The sequence below is a fragment of the Jaculus jaculus genome, chromosome 12 (genome assembly GCF_020740685.1).
Source record: "Jaculus jaculus isolate mJacJac1 chromosome 12, mJacJac1.mat.Y.cur, whole genome shotgun sequence".
Lineage (NCBI taxonomy): Eukaryota > Metazoa > Chordata > Mammalia > Rodentia > Dipodidae > Jaculus > Jaculus jaculus.
In genome coordinates, this window is record NC_059113.1 from 106,836,819 (window position 1) to 106,860,774 (window position 23,956).

At 40.1% G+C, this 23,956-nt stretch overlaps 1 protein-coding gene across 3 annotated transcripts in view; it reads right to left on the reverse strand.

The window, feature by feature from the left end:
* Fstl5 (follistatin like 5) overlaps window positions 1-23,956 on the reverse strand; it is a 462,806-nt gene that overhangs the window by 160,975 nt on the left and 277,875 nt on the right. For all 3 annotated transcript variants that reach the window (XM_045131273.1, XM_045131272.1, XM_045131271.1), the window contains exon 7: window positions 5,095-5,261. In XM_045131273.1, coding sequence (XP_044987208.1) covers window positions 5,095-5,261 — 167 coding nt within the window. The remainder of the gene's footprint in view (window positions 1-5,094; window positions 5,262-23,956) is intronic.

Here is a 23,956-nt window from a genome sequence, read left to right on the forward strand (position 1 = left end):
AATTGGAACTCATAAGCCCTTGTTCATGAGGGACAATGGAGAAAAGTATGGAAGTTTATCAAAAATGGTGAAAAAAATAAGCACATGCACCATCATTTCCACTCCTTAGAAGACATATAAAAACATTGCAATTATGATCACAAGGAGATATCTATATGTTCATGTTCATTGTACTGTTACAATATCCAAGGTAAGGGAATGATAAGACAGACAGAGCTGTCACCCTGATAAAAAGGGAAGTCCTGCCACATGTAGACCTGGGGAACATTGTACTTAAGGAAATAAGCCAGTTGCAAAGGTGTAATTTCTACATGATTCCACTTATATGAGAAATCTATAAAAGTCAAGAGCATAAAACATTGAGTAGAATCGTGGCCTCTGTTGGCTCTGGGCGGGGAATGAAGTATTTACTGTGGGTTTGGAGTTTCTCATATAGAAGATAAATAAGTCTGCTGTGAAATGCTATGCCTATTACTAACCAGACTTTATTGTGCACTGAAAAATTTTAGTAATATTAATCTCTTATTGCATTTCTTCACCACAGTGAAAAATAAGAGGGACAAAGAAAGAAATTTGGGAAAACAGCTCCCCATTGGGTACTTTTGAAATGTCCTCACCAGCTGATAGCTGATATGATTTCAAAAATGACATCTGAGCTGGAGCCATAGATCATTTCAGTAAAGTGCTTGACTCATAATCATGAGGAGCTGAGTTCAATGCCCAGAACCCATGTGAAAGCCAGATGCAGAGGCGTCTACTTGTAATCCGGTGCTGGGAAAGGACAGAAAGGAATATCCCTGTCCAGACAACCTAACCTAATTGGCCAATCCCAGGCTAATAAGAGACACTGCTGCAAAGAACATGGACAGGTAGACCTCTTTCCTGAGCAGCAATACCTGAAGCTGTTCTCTACCCTCCACAGGCAGAGGAACCAGAACATGTCAGGCACACATGCACACTCACATGCACACATACATGCACACACACAGGCACACTCACATGCACACTCACACACACACACATGCACACTCACATGCACACATACATGCACACACACAGGCACACTCACATGCACACTCACATACACACACAGGCACACACACATGCACACACACATGCACACACACATGCACACATGCACACACAGGCACACTCACAGGCACATTCACATGAACATTCACATGCACACATACATGCACACTCACAGGCACACTCACATACACACACAGGCACACATACATGCACACATGCACACACACAGGCCCACTCACAGGTACACACACAGGCACATTCACATGCACACTCACATGCACACATACATGCACACACACAGGCTCAAAAAGCCAATATACTACAAACAGCCAGATAAGACAGAGAGAAGCCCCGCATTTTTAATATGTGAAGTTTATGTAATTTGATTTGATTTCTCTTTGAGGAAGAATAATTCAAAATACTGAATACAAATTTGGCAGGGCCCTCCCTGGATGAGTGCAGGATCTGCTCCAGGAATGTGGCCACTATTACATCTCATTATCATACATTGTAAAGCATTAAAGATATTATTTCATGATGAGCCAATTTCTAAATTCTCACAAGCTACCTATATTTCACATACTAATTGGTTTCTAAATGTGAACATTTCATAACAGTCAAAGAGATCAGAGAATAATCTTCCAGACAATGTGCAGCTGTGTCAGAACTTATGAAAAAAGTCTCACTGGGAGGAGAGAAATTAATAGGTCATGCCAAGGAAATAAAATAAAAACTTAGTTCCTAAAGTCAGGGAGAAAAATAATAGGACAAAACCCCTGTGCCGACATGGTAGCCACCAGCAGAGTGAACTACACAAACAGACATTCAAAGGACCACAGGCACTCATTTTACCCATTTCAGACTCTTAAAAGCTATCCAGAGAGTGACAGGGCATCTTGAAATTCAGGAGTGAGCCCAGCATTTTAATGGTAAATTAGATACTGGCAAACTGTCTTTTTTTCACACTATTAAAAAAGAATTTTGTACTTCCTTTTGTAAGAGTCTGAATTCTTATTGAAGTTGCCATGGTATTGCTTTGCTAGCAGACATAAACTCCGTTAAAAAAAAAAAAAAAAAAAAAACACTGGGTTCAAATTTGGTGTTTCTGGTGAGCACTCACTTTCCCTCAGAACTAATTATATGGAACATAGAGGTGTACCTCCATTATTTTAGGCAGAGTTGAAGACATCTGTGTTCTCTGAAACATGAATAAGGAATAGCAGCAGAAAGGAGAGAGGAACAGAAGTAAGAAGAAACCAGGAGGAGCAGAAGGCATAGTAATAAGAGAGAGATTCTGAGCACTCACAAAACCTCATCCAACGTCCACTGCTTTAAATGTTTGATGTCCATAACACCAGAGTAAGCTGTTTCTATCATTGTCACCTTCGTTTCATAGATAAGAGAACTGGGGACAGATATTTTAAATAACTTGCTTGAGGTCTCGTTACTCCTCATCACTCTCAAATGACAGAAGATCAGTAAGAAGCCAGGTCATCTTACAAGCCACCTTTGTGCCTGTCCCTGTTGTTCAGTGGTATGCTTTTATTTACCTGATACAAAGACGAAGACAGGCAAAATAAATAGCTTTACACACCAGCTGATTTTCAATCAGTCCAGCACCAGTTACAATATATAGTGACCAGAATAACTTGGGCTATACCACCTGAAGGGCAGCAGGAAGCCACAGAGACCCTCTCCTCCAGACAGTGCTGAAACGTGTGATCTAGAATCAATCAAGCCACATAAAATCCAGTGACTAAGCAACTACGTCTCCTCCCCTAAGCTTCTACATATACAAATGGACATACGACTTTCTGTTACTAAGAGTCGTTTGGGGACTAGCAAGATGCAGACAGGGTGTGAAGTGGTGTGAACTCATCCTACCAAAGAAACTACACTCAGTGTGTGTTGGGAAGGCTAAAACTATTCACAGGCTCTTCTTGGCACAGGATGGGACACCCACAGGTTAAAAGAAGAGAAACAAATAAAGGTTCAAAACTTACCTGTAACATGTTAATTATGTGAGAGTGCAAATACACAACAGGTAAACACACATTGATTTCTAACTGATATAGACATTAGCAATCTGAAAGGATATTCAAAACTGCCATTGATTCTCATTGACATGAGAGGCATAGTGTTCTAGATGTCTCCAAGAATTAAACAGTGTGCCTGAACAACTTAGGAGAGTGCCCATATATAAGCAGATTTGTCAAACATATACCAAAATAAAAATAATCAAAAGTTTTCTATCTTTGACATACTTTTGAGCATTAAATAAGAATATTACAACGATTTAATAAAACGTTTAATACTATATCTTGTGATATTATTTTAGGGACTCCTTCTAAAGCAGCAAAAATAATTGGTAGCAAGATAGTTTGTTGAGAAGTGATCGGAAATATACCAAGAGGGCACGATTATTAACTCAACAATGGAAGGGAATTCCCTCCTCCATTTCACAGACACTTTGTAAGTAAGTACATGGGTTTTACTTTTTTCCCAACTTCTGCAATCATTTCCTGGTAAGCAGCTTGGCACCCTGGTATGTATGTGTGTATCTGTTTTCTTTCAGCTTTGGGGGCACACCCAGCTGAGCAGCGTTGACTGACTCACCCACCGGAGGTGTGCTTAACAAAAGAACATGTTCCTTCACTCTAGAAAAACAAACCACACATTGGTTTCCATTGATAGCTCATGTTACCTGTGGAATGTAAAATATTTAAAGTGAAACAATATTATCCTTTTCTGAGTTGTCACCAGTTTTAGGCCGTTGCTCCACCATGGGGGCCTTGTATAGAGATAACTGTTAGTAGGCATTCTCATAATAACACACACACACACACACACACACACACACACACCCCTTCCAGATACAATTAACCAAGAAAAGCAGAGCTCCACCCTTTTCATGAGACAATATCCAGCCTTTCTTTAGTAACAAGCAGACCATTCTGCAGACCAGCCTGTCAGGGAAGGCAGAGCTCCCCCTGGCCCAGTGATCATGAAACAGCTCAGGGCCTTGCTGTTATGTAACAAATATTTTATCAGTGGGATCCACATCACAACACTCACACAAATGTGTATTCCCTAGGTATCCAGACACTAGTAAGCATACACTATGGCATCATTTTTAAAGTGTGTTCTTGTTAAGAATTAACATACGAGCTGCGGAGATGGTTTTCTGGTGGAAGGTGCTTGCTTAGGAAGCCTGATGGCCTGGGTCTGATTCCACAAGTGCACATAAAGCCAGATGCACAAAGTGGTGCATGCATCTGGAGTTTTACAGTGACGAGAGGCTCTGGCATGCCCATACTCACTCTTTCTCAAATAAATAATAACTAAATAAAATATTTTAAAAGAATTAGTATATGTACATGTTATAAAAATTCAAAAAGATATCTGTTGGCTATGAGTCAGCTTCTACCCTTACCTTACCCTTATCCTTAGAACCATTCTATGCTGTAAATCATTTCATAGACACAGGCCTAGAAATGGTCTATAAATTGGCTATATATATGATAAATAGAAGCATTATAACACAAGAGGATGTTATTACCATAAAAATATAATATCTTCACATAAGAAGATTAGTCCTCCTCTCTGATGTTTAATACCAGTAAGTAATTCTAAAGCTTACACACTCATGCATACTATCATACTTCCCACAAAAGGTATTTTTCACTCCTGTGTTCTATGAAGATTAACAATTTCATAGACGCATACTTGAAATCACATGACTATGTTTATAGGAATAATTAGATGTGGATTTACTAGGGAGAGAGTGTTTGCATTTGAAAACTAGATACTCCTTATAAAATTGTGTGCTAACATATTTTCTCACTAATACATTGCTTCGTAATCTTCCCACACCAATACAAATGATTTGGATTATTTACACATGTTTTCTAGTGCACATCCCAACTGGTGGGGTGGATATACAATGTTCCAATAATTCTCTACTCCATACCTAGTATCCCCAGAGCCCCCCAGACATCACCCTGCCTTGAGAATATCATGTGAAATGCACACATTACGAAGCACCTCTGTTTGTGTACTCACATTGATGTCTTCCAGATCTAAATTATTTAGCACAATGTTGTTCCTCGTCCATACGATGGGGGGTCTCAGCGCTCCCACGATGGCGCAGCTCAGAACGGCGCTCTGCCCCACGGTGGCTGTGGTAGTACTGAGCCTCTGATCCTCGGGCAGACTCAACTGGATCACTTCTGCAGAGACAGAGTGTCAGTCCATTGATGAGCAGGTCACCAAGCTACGGTAATTAGCATGTGGTTTTGAATACTAATAAACCGGGCTTTTGATGAGAATAAAAGAGAAGAAAACTCACAATGAAATGAAGCAAAGAGTAAATTGTTTCCAATAAAAGGTCAGAGTGACATGTCATTCTAATTGATTGACAAGCATCCTCATGAGGCAGAGAACTATTAAGCATGAGATGAATATCAGAAGCAGAGTTATAATAAGACTGGCAAATTGCACCCAAAAGGCAGATAAATTATTTAACTTCAAAGTCTACATGTAGTGTGTCAGCATTGAAATAAAAATGATGCTGTTTATTGTGTGGTAGATTTCCACTGCAGCTGAGGCGCCACCAGAACACGTGTGGCTGAAGGGGTAAAATGCATTAGGAAGCTAGGAGACGCATACTGACACACTCAAGAAAAGAACTTGTTTTGGAAGTTGAAAGAGAGGAGGTTTGTGGAAGTTCACAATGAAACAGCAATTAACAGTGAAAATCTGTCTGCTTTCACAAAGTTCTGAAGCTGGACATTTCTGGGTCACTGCATTTTATGAGAAAATTGTATCTTATCTAACAAATACCTGAATATCTACATTTCTAACCATAGTTAGGCTGAGGCTTTAGCCATTCATGTGACATGTGAAGTTTGTTTTTGCTTTGAGAGAATGTTGGAAGGCTGAGCATATGCCATTGCTGCCACAGGCTTTAGTTATGGCTGAGGAGAGAGTACTGATCCCAACCACAGGGGGGAGCACTGAGGAGAGAGTGCTGATCCTGACCACAGGGAGGGAGCACTGAGGAGCAAGTACTGATCCTGACCACGGGGAGGGAGCACTGAGGAGCAAGTACTGATCCTGACCACGGGGAGGGAGCACTGAGGAGGAGCACTAGTTCTGACCACAGGGAGGGAGCATTGAGGAGGAGCACTAGTTCTGACCACAGGGAGGGAGCACTAAGGAGGAGCACTAATTCTGTATCCGTTGAAGCCACCCTGGGGCTTCTTGTTAAAGGTGATAGGTTTTCACTTTCCTACACTGTCTGAGTGCTAAATGTTCTGACTTTCCTTAGATTTAGCCAGGTCAAACATTTCACAAATTATACTCTAATTCACACACTTATCATGGGGCATTCTAATTTGGAATCAATACTGTTATCACAATTTCCTCCCTAGACATCACTCCTTCCCTCTCACTACTGTGCCTTCAATTTCTCTTATTCCTGTTCTTTTTATTCTCTTCATCTAGCACAAAACTAGAAGTGAATTTTATAGGATACAACTATTCCACAAACTGTTTCTTGGAGTCTGTGCCCATCTGTCACAGAAATGGCATGTTCTTCTCAAGTGGTTGAGTAGATCTCCGCCTTGCCCCTGCATGCGCTAAGCGCCAGTGTTGAGGGTCTGTGTGATCTCCACCACTGCCCAGCACAGCAGTCTGATGACATGACAGGAAAGAGTATAGCAAAACTAATTCATTATGTATACATGCCAGGGAGAGACGGGTCTTGAAACTGTTCTTTGATCTGGTCCAACAAGAGGGCAGTACAATTTTTAAACTGAAAAGCTTACCACAGAAAAATCTAATTTGCTCTCCACTCACTGCATCAGCAAAAATAGAAAGTGGGCACCATGCACCTTGTTGAGTCATTCATATGTACAGTCTAATTTCTTTAGGACAACATTAATTCGTATTCACATTTTATTTCAATGCTTCCCAAGTTATAGGAACAGAGACTATTTTAATCTGCTTTTCTTAATTTATATGTGGTCATATGTGTGCATATATATTTTGATTAAAAATATACACAAAACATATCTATACTCATGCAGACATTCATACGCATGTGCACACACACAAACACACACACACATATGAATAATTATAACCAATTTGGAATAGAAACAGTTTGAAGTTTGTAGACAAAGGGTGTGTCTTTTTAATTTTTTTTAATTTTATTCATGAGAGAGAGATAGAGAGAGAGAATAGGCACGCTAGGGCATTCAGCCACTGTTAACGAACTGCAGAAGCATGTGCCACCTTGTGCACCTAGCTTATGTGTGTCCTGGGGAATTTAACCTGGGTCCTTTGGCTTTGCAGGTGAGTGACTTATCTGATAAACCATTCCTCCTGTGCCAAAGTGCGTATCTTTTTAAAAATTACATAGAGGAAAAAATATAAACATAATAACATCATGTATGGTGGCATATAATAATTATTAATAATTTTCCATCTGAATTACTGAGGTACTTCTTCTAATACTACATTAGATCATATCAGAGGTAAAAAGACCTCTGATTCTAATAATAGCATGTTTCTGTTGGCTACTCTGACAAACACAATTGCCAGTGTCATCCTGAAATCTCTTCATTAAACACATGCATCTGGTTTTGTGTAACGTTATTTGAACTAACTGTGTTTTCATGGTTATATGTTAAAATACTGATTACATAATATGATCATGTGACAACAAATGTTGAGGAATGGCAAAATTTTATGAAGAATAGTTGTCTAAACTATGTTTGGTAAGAGAATGCATAATTGCAGTAAAGAATTACTACTATTCATTGAGGGGTTAACAACATACACAGAAAAAAAAATATTTAATTTAAACATTAAAATTTGGGCTGGAGAGATGGCTTAGCGATTAAGCACTTGCCTGTGAAGCCTAAGGACCCCAGTTCGAGGCTTGATTCCCCAGGACCTATGTTAGCCAGATGCACAAGGGGGCGCACACATCTGGAGTTCATTTGCAGTGCCTGGAGGCCCTGGCACACCCATTCTCTCTCTCTCTCTATCTGCCTCTTTCTCTCTCTCTGTCACTTTCAAATAAATAAAATAAGCCAAAAAATATTTTAAAAATAAATAAAGACTAAAATTTAAAATTATTATAAAAATATCTTGGAAATACATATTATTAATAACATTCTGAAAATTCTTTAGTCTTACTTTTATTTCATGCTGTATTACAGAAAGCACAGTTATTTCAAAACAAATGAAATTCAAAATCAACTGGATCTTCCCTTAAGTAATTTTAGCAGAAAAATTTTTTTGCTACAAGGCTTCATCTTTACCAGACTTTTTGATAATTATTAACGTGGTTTATCCCCCATAATTAAAAGTTAGGCATTTTTATTCTTAAATTTCACTAAAGATATTTTAGTGGTGAATGAAATACTTGTACAAGCATGCAAACTGAATAAGCCACATCTCTAGAAAGATATTTACCTGATACAATGATAATGGATGGACCTATAATTTGATTTGAAAATGAATTCAAATTATTATGATAAAGGGTGTGTGTGCATGCATGTGCATAAGTGGGGGGGGGCTGTGACCTTAAAAAGAAAAGTTTTTTTAAAAGAACATACTGAAAACCCCTCCCTCTGCCTGTGCTTCGATGTGCATAAATTAAGTTTACTTTGGTCATTAGCCTTCTGCCCACACTCAGCTCTGCCGCTGCTTAGGATCCCCTACTGGCAGCCAGTGGCACCAGTCACCTTCCCTCTCTTCCTCCTCTCTTCGCTCTCATCAGCAGACCTTGTAATGATCTTTGCTTCAGTGGGATGTGTCATGTAGTGTCCAGCGTCACAGCCACGTGTGTCTGTTGTGCTGATGCACATCTGTAATTCCACCTCTGGAAATCTCCGGTTCAGCCCCTGACCCACACGTCCCACACATAGCTGAACTGCACAAGGAGACCCTGCTGCAAAATAAATAAATAAATAAAAATAAATACATAAAAAGCCATGTAGTACCTTGCTAAAAAGGAACATTTTGCAGGGCAGGAATGAGAGTGCTTTAAAACACTTCAGCACTTGGCTGAAATGAACTTAGCATCTTACTGGGAGCCCTCAAGTGTCCACGGACAGACAACCACATTCTGGTCCTGTTGCTTCTGACATGATGTGAAGACATCTTTAGAGCAGCTTCTTTGTCTGTTTATTGTGCAGAGCTGAAGTCGTGTGAAATAATCGCTTCCTGTGGCTTCCTTCCTACTTTTTCTCATCTTCATGACATAACTTAGGGGAATAATAAGAATTTGTTTTCAAAGGAATAAAATCGTAGAAAGATCCTCTAGAAGAAGATAAAATCCACAAGACAAATTTAGTAGTCCTTAAATCATGAACTTGCTTTAAAAGCGTGCTTTCAAAGCAGTATAGGAAGAATATAACATGAATTTGTGAATCATGCTGGAATTGAAAAGAGAATGAAGTTAGTAATTTTGATGTAGTTACTTTCAAATCAAAAGAACTGAGCAAATTATAGCTGAGACTATATTATTTTGAATATGTGCATCTTTTCTAGTTCCTAAGTGTGGATCTCTGCTGCACGTCGGATTCCTTCAAAGGGGAGACTGAGGGTCGTATTGTCATAATGATGCCAATCATGCCTGCCGTCGGACAGAACAGAAAATATACCTAGTCGGTAATACCTCCAACAAGGTCGTCTTCTCCTCACTCAGGTGGGACATGGAGAACTAAAAGGAAGTAGTACTAATACTAACAATATTAGTGCTAATTAAGTCAGAAACATATCATAGAAATGTATTCAGGAACACTAGAAGGAATAAACTGATTATCCTATAATGACAGAATGATAGCAATTACTCAATAACCAGATTTTGAACTAACTGAAGAATTTGGATGACATTTGCTGCATAAAAACAGGGTGATATCAAAGAAAATATTAAAATGCTGATCAAATTTAGACAGGGCATGATATACACTAAGTATAGTAAAGATGGATAAAATTTTTGTTGAATGTTTATGAAATATCGCACATTTCTACTGTAAGATGCACTAGAAAATTAAAATGCCATAGGTAGAAAACTACTTTCCTTTGGCGGAAATACAGTAGATGATTTGGAGTAATACATCCGAGCAGCAAACACATAAGCCAGCAGCTCTGGGTTAAACATGGATGCAAACCCAAGATGAAAATTATGGCCACAGCTGCCAGGCGGCATGCATTCAAGCCTAATGATGTAAGAACAGGAGGCTAGAAATATTCTGCAAGGGTGTGACTTTCTCTTTCTCCACTTGAAAAGAAAGTATAAGCCAACCTTCCTGGGCACAACTGTTTCCAAGGGCCAAATTTACCCTGTGCTTTTTTTCCAGGGGATATAAAGAGAGTGCACAAAAAAAAAAAAAAAAAAAGCCATGCATGGTGGCGCACGCCTTTAATCCCAGCACTCAGGAGGCAGAGGTAGGAGGATTGCCGTGAGTTCGAGGCCACCCTGAAGCTCCATAGTGAATTCCAGGTCAGCCTGAGCTAGAGTGAGACCCTACCTCAAAAAACTAAGAACAAAAGAAAAGAAAAGGAGAGAGAGAGCGTGCACACAAGTGTTAATGCACAGCTTTCTAACATACTTTTGGTACATTATGCAAATAATGGAAGGGAGAACTACCTAGGGAAGGGATCGTCCTGACAGGAAGAAATCATTCCAGAAAGTACCCCAAAGGGCATGAGATAGTAGACAGAAAGCCTGAAGATTGAGAATGGATTTCTGCAAAAAGTTGTAAAATCATTGACAGTTGTTTAAAAGAATTTTAATAATAAGCACGATTGAAAGCATGAAAGAATTGTATTTCATTGGTAGAACTAGCTGAAAGGTAAGGCAAAGGTATAGACAGGGCTGCTTATGCCTTGAATCTCAGCACGAGGGAGGCTGAGGTAGAAGGTTCACCATGATTTTGAGGCTTGCTTTGGCTACAGAGCGAGTTCCAGGTCAGCCTAAGTTAGAGTCAGACCCTACCTCAAAACAAACAAACAAAAAAAAATCAACTACATTTGTTCTAAAAACAATACAGCAAAGATTCTCGTGCTTAATTGTGAGTTCATTTTTTACAATTTTTATAGCTTTGTAATAAGGAGGATGCAATCTAGATAGGAGGATACTTTGATATTACTTCAAACAATTTTACATGTTATTAATAGTGTTTCATTTTTCATCATTCATGACCTTCAAAATTCCTTTGGTACTCTCACAAATACTGTAATTGCTATTCAACCTTTCTTTTCAGTTTCGTTTAATTTCTCTCCATCAATTGAACTATATACCACTGAACTCTACATTAAACAGGTAAAGAATGAGATTCTTTATTCAGTGACATGGATGAGACTTACAGCTTTGAAAATAATTCTTTTGATGTACAATAGTTTCTACTTGAAACTAGACTTAACAAGTGGTAGATACCACAGAGAAAATTGTCAATCACCACAGTCAAGCTAATTTTAATTGCATGATTTAGAAAAGTTCAAAAGAGGCAGATGAATAATTAATATTGAATAGCCTGCAATCACAAGATATTGACATTTCAAGATATATTTTGTTAAGTTTAAAACCTCATTATGTGTGACACAGGTAAAATGACATGGACAGGAAATAGGTAAAATAATTGTGAGCATTTACTGAGCACATGCAAGTTGTCAGGCAGGCTCTCAGCAAGTGACATTTAGTTTTATAACTACCATATGAAGTAATTGCTGACTTTAATGGATTTTTTCCTATTTAGGAGGCTAGCACAGGGGAAGCAATAGATGATGCTTTAGTACACACCTTGTGATCACAAAAGAATATTTTAAAAACCAATAAAGATAGCAAATGTGTGCTTAAAAGATCTCTGGTCTTAGATCACAGTTGGTGAGAAAAGATCTTATTCTTGAGTATCTTGCAAAACAATAATTCTGAAAAGACACATGAACATATTATAAAAGCCAAATGATCCAAATTCAATAATCTAATCTTTCACCTGAGGAAATTAGAACAAGAAGAGCAAATTAAATTCAAAGTAAGCTAAGAGGAAAAAATCCATGAAATTAGAGTAGAAATCAATGAAACTGGAAACAGGAAATCAATAGAGGAAAAACAATGAAATGAAAAGTTGGTTCCTTGAAAATAAAGTATCAACAGACCTGAAACAGACTGAGACAAAAAGAGAAAGTGCAAATTGCTAACATTAGAATGATCATAGGGCATCGCGGCGACTCACAGACATCAAAATTATACTTCGCTACCTAAAGCAACTCTACAGCCACAAACTTAATAACCTCCTAGACAAAATGCAAAACTTCTTTGGAAGATAAAATCTGTAGAAATTTGTACAAGTAGAAATAGAAAATCTAAATAAGCTTATATCTGTAAGAGAATTTGAATCATGAATGAGTCTCCTTTGAGACAGATGGTAATGGGCTCGCTGGCAAGTTCCAAAAAACATTTAAAAAAGAACTTACACTAATTCTCCATAGCCATTTTTAGATATTGGAACCCAAGGGAATACATCCTAAAATGTCCTACAGGGGTAACATTACCCTAATAGCAAAACCAGACAAAGATATTGCAGGAAAATGAAGAACAGTATCTCTCAGGAATATACATGTAGAATCTTCAACAAACGTGAATCAAGAAATCTTTACAAAGAATTATACACCATGGCAGACTGGCATTTATCTCGTGTACATAAGATCATGTAAGTGGAGGTTAGGAAACTTCATAGACTTGCAATGGGGACTCCAGCAAGAGGATGTGGCTCTTTCTTCTATCAGGGGTCAGCAAGCAGTTAGTCAACAAGTATTTTTTGCATGTCAACAATGTGCCAAGGTCTGTGTTAAAGGCTGTTACAGACAGGAATGTGACCCTGTGTTCATTCTGCAGTTTGGCTATGAGAACTTCAGAGTGCTAGTGTTGAAGAGGTGAAGTGACACATTACTTTCTCTGTTTTTAATACATTTATTATTCTATTTTTTAATTACAGATAGATAGAGCTATTTTTTTTTTAATTGTAGATAGAGAGAGCTAAATTACCAAGCTATCTTTGCATGTGGTGGAGCGGATTTTGAGCCTGTCAGGTTAAAGAAATGCTTTCATGTCATTTGTCCAGTTAACTCCTGTAGTGGTAACCAGAAAAGGAGGCCAGAACTGTGGCCTTCCTAGGAAGTTTCACAGTGCTTGTCTTTCCTTTTTATTACCGTACATAGGAGGGAGAGATGCAGAGATTGAGAGCTGCCTGCTTGCTCTGGCTGCTTTTCACAGGTCTGAAGACTGGACTTTAGCTATGCAGATGTATAAATACATGTAAGCACTCATCCAGAATTAATTGTGTGATTGGGGGTTGATTACGCTAATCAAAATGCCATGCTTGCACTGGAATATCAATGTTCGCGCTGACGATAGGAAACATCAGGATGAGTCCATGGCATCGCCTGTGAACTCTGCACTCTCCCTCCTCACGAAGGTCAAAAGCGCCAAAAGATTGATGACCAACGAGGTGCAAAAATGGAGTCAACTGTTCTCAAGGTATCAAAGTCTAATCCACTAGTGAATGGCCCTTTTGAACTCTAAAGACATTTCAATCTTAAGGTCCTTTCTTTTTCTGGACACTTTCAAGGTTTTTTGACGAATTCTCAGTTGTTAGCCCTCAGTGAGTGTGTGTGTGTTGGTTTTCTATGCATGCCGCATTGTGTGTGCATGCACAGCTCTAACTTGGGCAGAGCTAACATTGTCAGAGCTCTGTCGACACAGGATGAAGACAGGGAGTGATGGCGACGTGTGAGGAGAAGCGTGACAAGGGCAGACTCTTCCACTCAGGATCAGGCTGGGAACATCACACACCACTAACAAAACCCGAATGCCCCACAGACCGTGTATGTCTGTAAGAAACTGTGCCTACTTACAGCCACAATCACCTAAAACCTTGATTTTCTCATGTTATCCTCTGACTCCTATATACAAACAATACTCCCCAGAAAGCCACCTTACAACTTTGCTAATGGAAGGAAATTCTTGAGCTTTATAACCTTGCTGTAAGCTTCACTAATGAGGAATGTTCAAAGGGGACTGGGAGAAAAAAATGCTCAGCAAACTTTAGAGATAACTTGAGAGCCACCAAAGTCCTATGTCTACACCTACTGAAAATCAACCTAATTGCAACTCTCCTTTGAGAAATCCAACCTGCATGTGAAGAGGCCTCATTCTTTCTCTGGAATTCTTTTTTTTGTCCTGTGGCAAAGCCACAAATCCAGGTTTTGCCTGGTGGACATCACTAAGGAAAGGGGGACGAGAGAACTCTTCTAATCGGCTCTATTGCTGGTGACACTGTATGGCAAGCCAAGCCCATGAACCAAATGTGACCCATCGCCAGTCTTGTACACACTGTACTGAAGCACAGGCAAACCCTGGCGCTCTGACGTTGCTCTCTCAACCATGTCTGCCCTCAGCTACACAGATGCACACAGAAGTTTCAGAGAAGCAGCTACACGGACTGAACTTCACACGCCCTCCAAAGCTGACTGGCTGATAGACCCAGGCGGGGTGGTGCATGCCTTTCATCCCAGCACTCTGGAGGCAGAGGTAGGAGGGTCACTGTGAGTTTGAGGCCACCCTGAGATGACATAGTGAATTCCAGGTCAGCCTGGGCTACAGCGAGACCCTACCTCGAAAGAACAAAAGAAAACAGAACTAGAACTTCTGTGATTGTGGAGAGATGGAACGTTGCAGATTTAGAGCCAGGTGATACTGGGGTATCTGTAGACCCCTGAATAACGACTTACTGCACACTTCTCTGTCTGATGTAACATCCTTGTGACTACCAGGTGATAAGTGGAACCGTTTTGAAATGTACTAAGAGACTACTGGCTTCTACCAAGCCAAAGGCTAAGAAGGTCATCACAGTATCTGAAGCCTATAGCCAAGGCTTCCTCACTTTGTGACAAGCGACCCTGGCAAAGGAATCGGGTCTGGGATTCTGGAACCCAAACTGTTATGAAAGTTAGGGGTCTTGCGCCCCCGGGGCTATAGGAGGGTGTATGATTTCATCCTACCCGTAACTTCATGATGCATCCCGTAAGTCTCACACAAGGCCACTCCCTTGCAGTCCAATGCCCCCCCCCACCCGCCCTCACCCCTTCCTTAATTAGAAGTGCTTACCTTCTTTCCTCTCCTTCAGGATACCTACATTCTCTCCTGGAATTAAGCATCTAGGGCCAAGAGAAAGTTCATCCAGGCCCTCTTTTCGGGAACCCAAACCTAAACCTTATGCCACCACCTTGCTGCTTTTAAACCCATTCTGAATTGTGCAGTTATTTAAATATGTCTCATTAGAGTCTGTGTTATTTTGATTTTCAGCAAAAGTGAGGGGTGAAGTAGTTTATTTTCAAAGTTTTAAGTTCAGTTGAGGCCCGGAAAATGAATGGTGGCATGCAGTCTGAGCACAGAAAGTTTTATATATATATGTATATATATATATATATGTTATACACACAGAGAGTCTTTAGGCTTGGCCTATTTAACATAACTACACAGCGGGCACACGGAGTCTGCGCATTTGCATGTGGGTAGTTCCTAATCTACTTCTGTATTTTGAGCCTCCTCTAAGAAAAGCCAAGGGAGTGTCTGCAGTAGGCAGCTGCTGTTCGCACAGCGTGAGAACGCAAACAGCCCCTTCTGCGCGCACGCACGTTCCCGTCCCTGACCGGTGTAGAGCTTCCCAGGCCTGATACATTGAACAATTCCTGTCATTTCTCTTACCATCCAATCAACATACAAATTCCCAGGGCATATTCTCAGCCAGAAATAAGGCAACCAAATCGCACCATGTAAATCATTCAATCCACTTATGTGTGAACATGAATGTGTTTGGCTCTCCGTGGGAGTATCCACATTATAATACAGTCCATTTTAATTCGAATATGTCCTTGATCACCAACGTGCTTCTAAGAAGAAATGCCTCAAAAAAGAAAAACCTCACAGATCACCCTGGCCTACTAGATCTAAGCAAGCCGTCCTCAATGACATGCACACGGGTTACTTCTAACTTCAGGCCTCTGACCTCACGGGGCACTTCCTTCACAAAATGTGCAATTGTGAACACTTCCTGACATGTTTTGAGATACAACATTTTAACCTTTTTTTTTTTTTTAACATTTGTTTGGATTCAATGCATGCTAAGCGAGTTCTTTACCTCTATTCTTGACAGTTTTGTGGCCTGGGGTTATCTTTCTCAAAGAGCCTTGAGCCCTTCTGTTGAAATTCAGTAATCAAGTGAGAAGGCGTCTGTACTCAGCCTCCATTACAGAGTACAGGCTGACTGTAATGGGCACGCACGCCCCACACCCGCAGCCTGGCATGTGAAGCGCTCTTGTTCCACTCGCAGAGCCTGGCAGCACTGGCACGCGCGCCCACAGGCCCTGCATGACCCTCAGTCTTGACCCTCTCGTCCAGGCGGAGCTTCCAAGCATATCTAACGTGTCTGCTGAAAAACGTCTTTGACAGACACCAGGCTTCTGCTTATGGCAAGTTCGCCAAGTTTCAGCTTCTTCTTAAGACAGGGAATGTTCAAGGAACAAACAAGAAGACCAGACACATTAACTTATACCTGGTAATTATGAAACGGCATACTATTGAGAAATACAGACTGCTGTCATTTATTTTTACCTTTGCGAACTGAAAATTGATGCCAAGCAAAGATAGTTTAATGTCATTAATTTTATGTGGTAAGGACACATTTTTCTGTGAATATATTTTTAATTATGATAAGTACTTTTCTTAGAATTTTTATGGCAAAATTAAAAAAAAAAAAGACATCATCACTACTTTACAACTCCAGGTGTTTAAAAATCTTATTTCAATACAGTATGATTTAGAAACTCTCCAGTATATTAAGTGCTATTTCAATGTCAAATAATTCAGATTTAGGGTCATTTATCTACATCATCAAATCAAAGAATATCAGCGAGCTGGTGTATAATTAGCAGTGTGAGCGAAGACAGATCTAACGCCACACACAAAATGCTGGATGGAAGCTGGGCATGGTGGCGCACGCCTTTAATCCCAGCACTTGGGAGGCAGAAGTAGGAGGATTGCCATGAGTTTGAGGCAACCCTGAGACTCCATAGTGAATTCCAGGTCAGCCTGGGCTAGAGTGAGACCCTACCTCGAAAAAACAAAAAAAAAAAAAAAAAGAAACAAAATGCTGGATGGAAGTTATGCACAATCAAGTGGCAATTACATCATTCTGGATTTTGGATTTGTCAAGGTTATTTATTTATCTAAGATGATGGCAAAAATATTATTATCTATATTTTGCAGATTTTTTTCACATGCAAAAGTTCTTTTATCTCTATTCACTATTGGCCATCAGCTTTTCAATATTTTGTGGAGCAGTTACTGAGGTAATATATCTTACTCATTTCAACAGCAAAAACTGTTTGTTAGAACAATTAAATACCTTTAACCATGAGGCCACTGAAGCAAATACATAAAACTCAGTAATTTTTTAATAATTAGTGACATTTACAGCTTCCTGCAAAACAACCCATGAAAATTAGTTTTGTTAACTACATAAAAGTATGTGTCATATGCACATCACTTCGAGCCTCAGACACCATATACTTCCTATATAATAAGTATGAACAAATTTAAATTATGGTGCTTTTAATGTGTTGCCCTGAGTTTTGTATTTATTATTATTATTATTATTTTCTGTTATGTCATATCATTTTACTAGATCATATTTACTTACATTTAAATAATTGTATTGTGAAAATTTACTTATATGCATTTTAAATTTAAATCATAAAATGTGATTTTTTTGGATGCGTACAATTGTGGATATACAGTGTGGTACATTGGCGATTTTGCTGTTTGGTGTATGCACAGGCGTGTCACAGTCTACACATACTTCACGTGTGCCAGAAGAAGCCTGAGGAGAATGTTTTGTGCCCCCTGTTGATTAGCATGTGCTTCCTTGAAACAGACTCTCTGAACTCGGAGCTGCTGGTTTAGGTCAGGCTGGGGGAGTTAGTTGCAGTGATTCTCTGCTTTCCGCCCCTCCCCCTGGGCGGGGCATGCACACATCCTACACCCCTACCCACCCGCGTGCATGCGGGCACACACATCCGACACTCCTACCCACCCGCGTGCATGCGGGCGCACATATCCGACACTCCTACCCACCCCCGTGATGCGGGCGCACACATCCGACACTCCTACCCACCCCCGTGATGCGGGCGCACACATCCGACACCCCTACCCACCCGCGTGCATGCGGGCACACACATCCGACACCCCTACCCACCCGCGTGCATGCGGCGCACACATCCGACACCCCTACACACCCGCGTGCATGCGGGCGCACATATCCGACACTCCTACCCACCCCCGTGATGCGGGCGCACACATCCGACACCCCTACCACCCGCGTGCATGCGGCGCACACATCCGACACCCCTACCCACCCGCGTGTGCGCACCATGCACAGCCCCTCAAAGTCACTCAGCTCAGTGCTGTGCGTCCCTCGCAATGTCGCTGTGAAGGCGCAGTGTGGATGCCCAATGGAGTGACACAGTCAAAGGCCAGTGCTCCATGATGAGACACAGACCTTGGGGAATCAATTAAGGAAGTCCAGGCCTGAGACTTAAGTTCAAAAAGAAATCGGCTGCGTTCATGAAGGCGCGCGGACCTGAGTGTGGGCTTCATTTGACATAATCTTTATGCAACAGACACTATACAACTCAAAACGCTCAAATGCATTTTCACCATTATAAAAGGGAAAAAAAAATCAACAACCAAGAAACAACAACAACAACAAAAAAAACTATATCACAGAAAAACTTAACAAGCATAAATTTTAATTAAAGTAGCAAATATCACTAGCTGTGTTCAAACGTCTTTCTGGCCTATTTGTAGGTTTGATGGATAGATATTTATAAGCTTAAGATATAGTCATGCTTTCTAAACAGGATCACATTCAGAATATTTCACAGCCTGGGCTGGAGAGATGGCTTAGCAATTAAGCGCTTGCCTGTGAAGCCTAAAGACCCCGGTTCGAGGCTGCATTCCCCAGGACCCACGTTAGCCAGATGCACAAGGGGGTGCATGCCTCTGGACTTCATTTTCAGTGGCTGGAGGCCCTGGCATGCTCATTCTCTCTCTCTCTTTCTCTATTTATCTGCCTCTTTCTCTCTCTCTCTTTCTATCTATCTATCTATCTCTCTGTTGCTCTCAAATAAGTAAATAAAAATAAATGAAAAAAATAAAAAAATAAAGAATATTTCACAGCCAGTGTAATGCTGGCTGTGGCCAGTTAGAAGAGGCAGCCCCCAGCGTATTGGAGGGGTGTCGAGACCAATGCAAGGAGTCCTGACAACAATCCAAATCTGCGCAGGTGCAGAGTCACAATCATAATCACCACCTGCAGATGATTACAATACACTATGGGCTTCATAGAACGACAGGCATTTAAATATTTCTTAGGATAAGATGATAAACATCACAGCATGAGGTACATGCCTGTGGCTATTTTCCCTTATATTATCCCACCCTAATTCCAAAGGAGGAAATAAAAGGTTAAAATTCAGAAGATTTCAATGGGCTGGGGAGCTGGCTCAGTGAATAAAGTGCTTGCCAAACAAGCCTGAGGGCCAGAATTTGGTGCCCACGCACTGACATAGACACTGGGCTGGCGCACTGTCCCACCTGTGAGCCTAGCTCCGGGGAAGCAGACAGGAACCCCCGGGCACGCTGGCAGCTAGACTAGCCAAACAGTCCAGCACTGAAGTCAAGTGAGAAATGGCCTCAGTGAACAAAGTGGAGAGTGAGTGGCCATTGTAGAAGGCACCTGACATCAGCCTCTGGCACGCACACACATGCACACACATGCATGCCCATGCATACACAAACATGCACATGCAAACGCACACACACCATACAAACATACAGAAGCAAATTTTAAGAACCATAAATGCACTGCCAATTTCACTGCCAATAATCTTACTATTATATATATTGGTATAATTGATGATATAGTTTTGAACTTGGCGTTACTTGCTTTATACTAGGATGAGCGAGATTACTCTGACATATTTCTCCTTATCCATTAGCTTTGTCACGAGGTTGCAGGAAAGCACAGTCTGTGTGATTTTTACAATGATTGAGGAGAAGACAAAAATGCATTAAGTATATTCATGCATATAGTAAAATGAACCATATGTAATATTAAATGGTATTTTTTTTTAATTTTTTATTTATTTACTTGAGAGCGACAGACACAGAGAGAAAGACCGGTAGAGGGAGAGAGAGAGAATGGGCGCGCCAGGGCTTCCAGCCTCTGCAAACGAACTCCAGATGTGTGCTCCCCCTTGTGCATCTGGCCAACGTGGGACCTGAGGAACCGAGCCTCGAACCGGGGTCCGTAGGCTTCACAGGCAAGCACTTAACCGCTACGCCATCTCTCCAGCCCTTCCTCTGAACAAATATGGCTTAGTGTTTGCCCTGTTGTTGCTTTGTGGCTTTTCTTAGGTGAAAACTTTCCTTGGTGATTAAACACAATTACGATGTTCATGTGATGATTCAGTTCTTAACTTTACTGTTGAGCTTCATAGTACGGACCTCTTGGAATTAAATGAAAACACAAGGATAAAATACTACCTTGAACAGCTCACCTCACACCACATTGAGCGAGGCTCCTCCCTCCCTAACAGCATGAACAAAAACAGTTCAAAATTTCAATAATGGCAATAAAATTCCAAACTTACAAGCCTTACAAATGGGCATATTTTCAAACTAAAATTGGGGCTGAATTGAGCTTATGTCCTTAGAATGCAATTTCAAAATGATAACCCTTTAGACCCAGGAAAGTCCTTTATTCTATAGAATGTTATATATTTAATGAATATTTCACACAATCAATATGCATATTTGAGGTTCTGTTTCAAAGTATCTAGGAAAAAGACACCAGGGGCAATATTTGACCTCATGGATTCCAGTCTTCATGCACGTTGGTAACAAATATGTTTGCTATCATTGCACTGAGTCTTAAATTTTTAAATATTATGTTTTAATTTTTTGTTTATTTTTATTTATTTGTTTGAGAGCGACACAGAAAGAGGCAGATAGAGAGAGGGAGAGAAAGAGAGAGAAAATGGGCATGCCAGGGCCTCCAGCCACTGAAAATGAACTCCAGACACATGTGCCCCCTTGTGCATCTGGCTAACGTAGGTCCTGGGAATCAAGCCTTGAACCAGGGTCCTTAGGCTTCATAGGCAAGTGCTTAACCACTAAGCCTTCTCTCCAGCCCTTAAATATTAAAAATATTATAAATATTATTCTCACTTCTAAAATAAAATATGTCATATATGTCAAAAAACTTTCCCCATGGGGAGGTAATATGATGGAGAATGGAATTTCAAAGGGGAAAGTGTGGGGGGGGGAGGGAATTACCATGGGATATTTTTTTATAATCATGGAAAATGCTAATAAAAATTTTTAAAAAAGAAAAAAAGACTTTCCCCAAATTTCTTTTACAAATAAACATAAGGTTTCAATTTTTTTCTTTAAAAATAAACTATTTTAAAATCTGATCATAAAATTGAGAGGGAAGAGTAAATGATAGCTTTTAAATCTCGTAGAAAATCCAAGAACTTTTAAATAAAACAGGAAATGACCCTAATGAAAAACTCCCCTATCTATATTTGTATATAATAATTGTCCATTCCTAAAAAAAACTCTAAAAATAGACAAATTTCTATTTATTCAGAACATAAGTATTTAATTATAAATACATGATCAGATGACTGTTGAGTTAAATTGATTTTAATGAATGTGTTCAAGTGTAACGTGCAAGCTGCTGAGGACTCTGTGAATGGAGTGACAAATAGGACACAGTTCAAAATGTTTAATTGGTATTTAAATTTAAATATTGCATAAGCAAATGGTAATGGTGCTTCACTGGATTTATATTATAGATGGGATTTTTAATGCATCTAACTAAAACATCATGCATTTTTAAGGTTACTGGTTTTTATATCATAGTACACTACATGCTTCTTTAGCACATTGAAATGTATAAAATGGAGCACTTGGGCTGGAGAGGTGGCTTAGCGGTTAAGCACTTGTCTGTGAAGCCTAAGGACTCCAGTTCAAGGCTCAATTCCGCAGGACCCACACTAGTCAGATGCACAAGGGGGCGCATGCGCCTGGAGCTCCTTTGCAGCGGCTGGAGGCCCTGGCATGCTCTATCTATCTATCTATATACCTGCTTGTCTGCCACTTTCAAATAAATTAAAAATAAACATTTTTTAAATAATAAAAAATTAAATTGGGCACTAATATATTTTGACCTTAATGTTGCTAGTGTAGCCTTGGAAAATTTAATTTTCTCTTCATTTCTGAAGCAACAACGGTTTCTTTATGTTATTGGAACTATTTTCTGTGCTTTTAAGATGCAAGTTGAACAATAATATAATTCATTTGTCCACTAATAAATTTAATTTGTTCAGGGTTGACTGCTATTTTTTTTTCAGCACCGTCCTGAGGATTGAGACCAGGGCTCGATGCTTGCCGGGCAATTGTTCCACCAGTGCCCATAGTATCTAAAATTTTAATTTAAGTTTGGTGTACTTTATGAGGAGGGCAATTAGCAGTTACGTTGTACACATTCATCTTTATTACCAGGCCAGCCCAGCGCATGTGAAGGTGAGGTGGGTCCTGGCATCTTTTAGAAGTCTCCCATAGACATGGCGATTCATGGATGTGTACTTATCCATGGGCAGCCATGCAGATTCTCCTAAAAAGGAGGGCCGTCATAATAATCGCTGCAGAGTCACCTCCACAGTCTTTACTCCCTGCTCTTAAGTTCCTACTGCATGCAATAAAGAGAGAACAAATGAAAGTTCGTTAATAATCTGACAGATAGAACTAGCTCCAAAATTGACAATTTTTTTCTCCAAAGCTGCTATATAATAGTCATTTTTCTGTTATGTGATGTGTTTTCCTTCCTGAGAAACAGAGCTAATACTTAACATTTGCTTTAATTGGCTTTCTGTGGCTTTTGTCCAGGCTTGCAGTTTTGAAGGGAGGTTTCATCATGATGGACAGACAGCCTCTTAGCGGAAAGGCCACATGGGAGTGTTGTGCACTGTTATGTGTGTGCTCCTGTGCTGGTGCAAATGTCACCCGTGCTCTGACAACAGTAGTAGTGCTGAGGAGACGCACGCCTCATCAAGGGCTGGACATGGGTGACGGTGGGTGCTCCGAATAGGCGAGACATCTCCACAATACCCTCCAGATGTCAGGGAACAGTGCAGGAAGAATGTATGAACCAGAAGATGGGGCGTGATGCCCTGGAGCGCTACCTTCTCTACATGAAGTGGTCACTGCACTTATGACCTCCAAGGTGTTACCCGCAAAATAGTAAGCCCATCCTCACTCCATCACTGCCGACGGAGGTCAGAAACAAAAGACTTAACAGTTGAAAGGGGAGAGTTGAGAGGAAGAAGCACAAGCAGAAGAGGGAGAAGGGAAGGAAGGCAATGGGAGGGATTATGATCAAAATACGTTATGGACACGTATGGAAATTTTCAATAAAAATTTTATAAAACATAATCAACAGACTTGAAAGGCTATTGCCCAAAGAAGATCTACATATATGAAGAGGTGTTAAAGACAGTTAATCATGAGGAAATAGCAACTGAAATCATAATGAAGTATCTCACCTTTCTAAATGGCTACTTTGACAAAACCAAACCAAAAATAGTCTTGGCAAAGAAATGGAGAAAAAGGTTATCCTTGCACATAGTTGTAAACTGATGATGTCTATCAAAGAGAGCATGGAATTCCCTCAAGAAATTGTAAATGAAACTAGCAAGAATCCCATTTCTGGTTATTAAT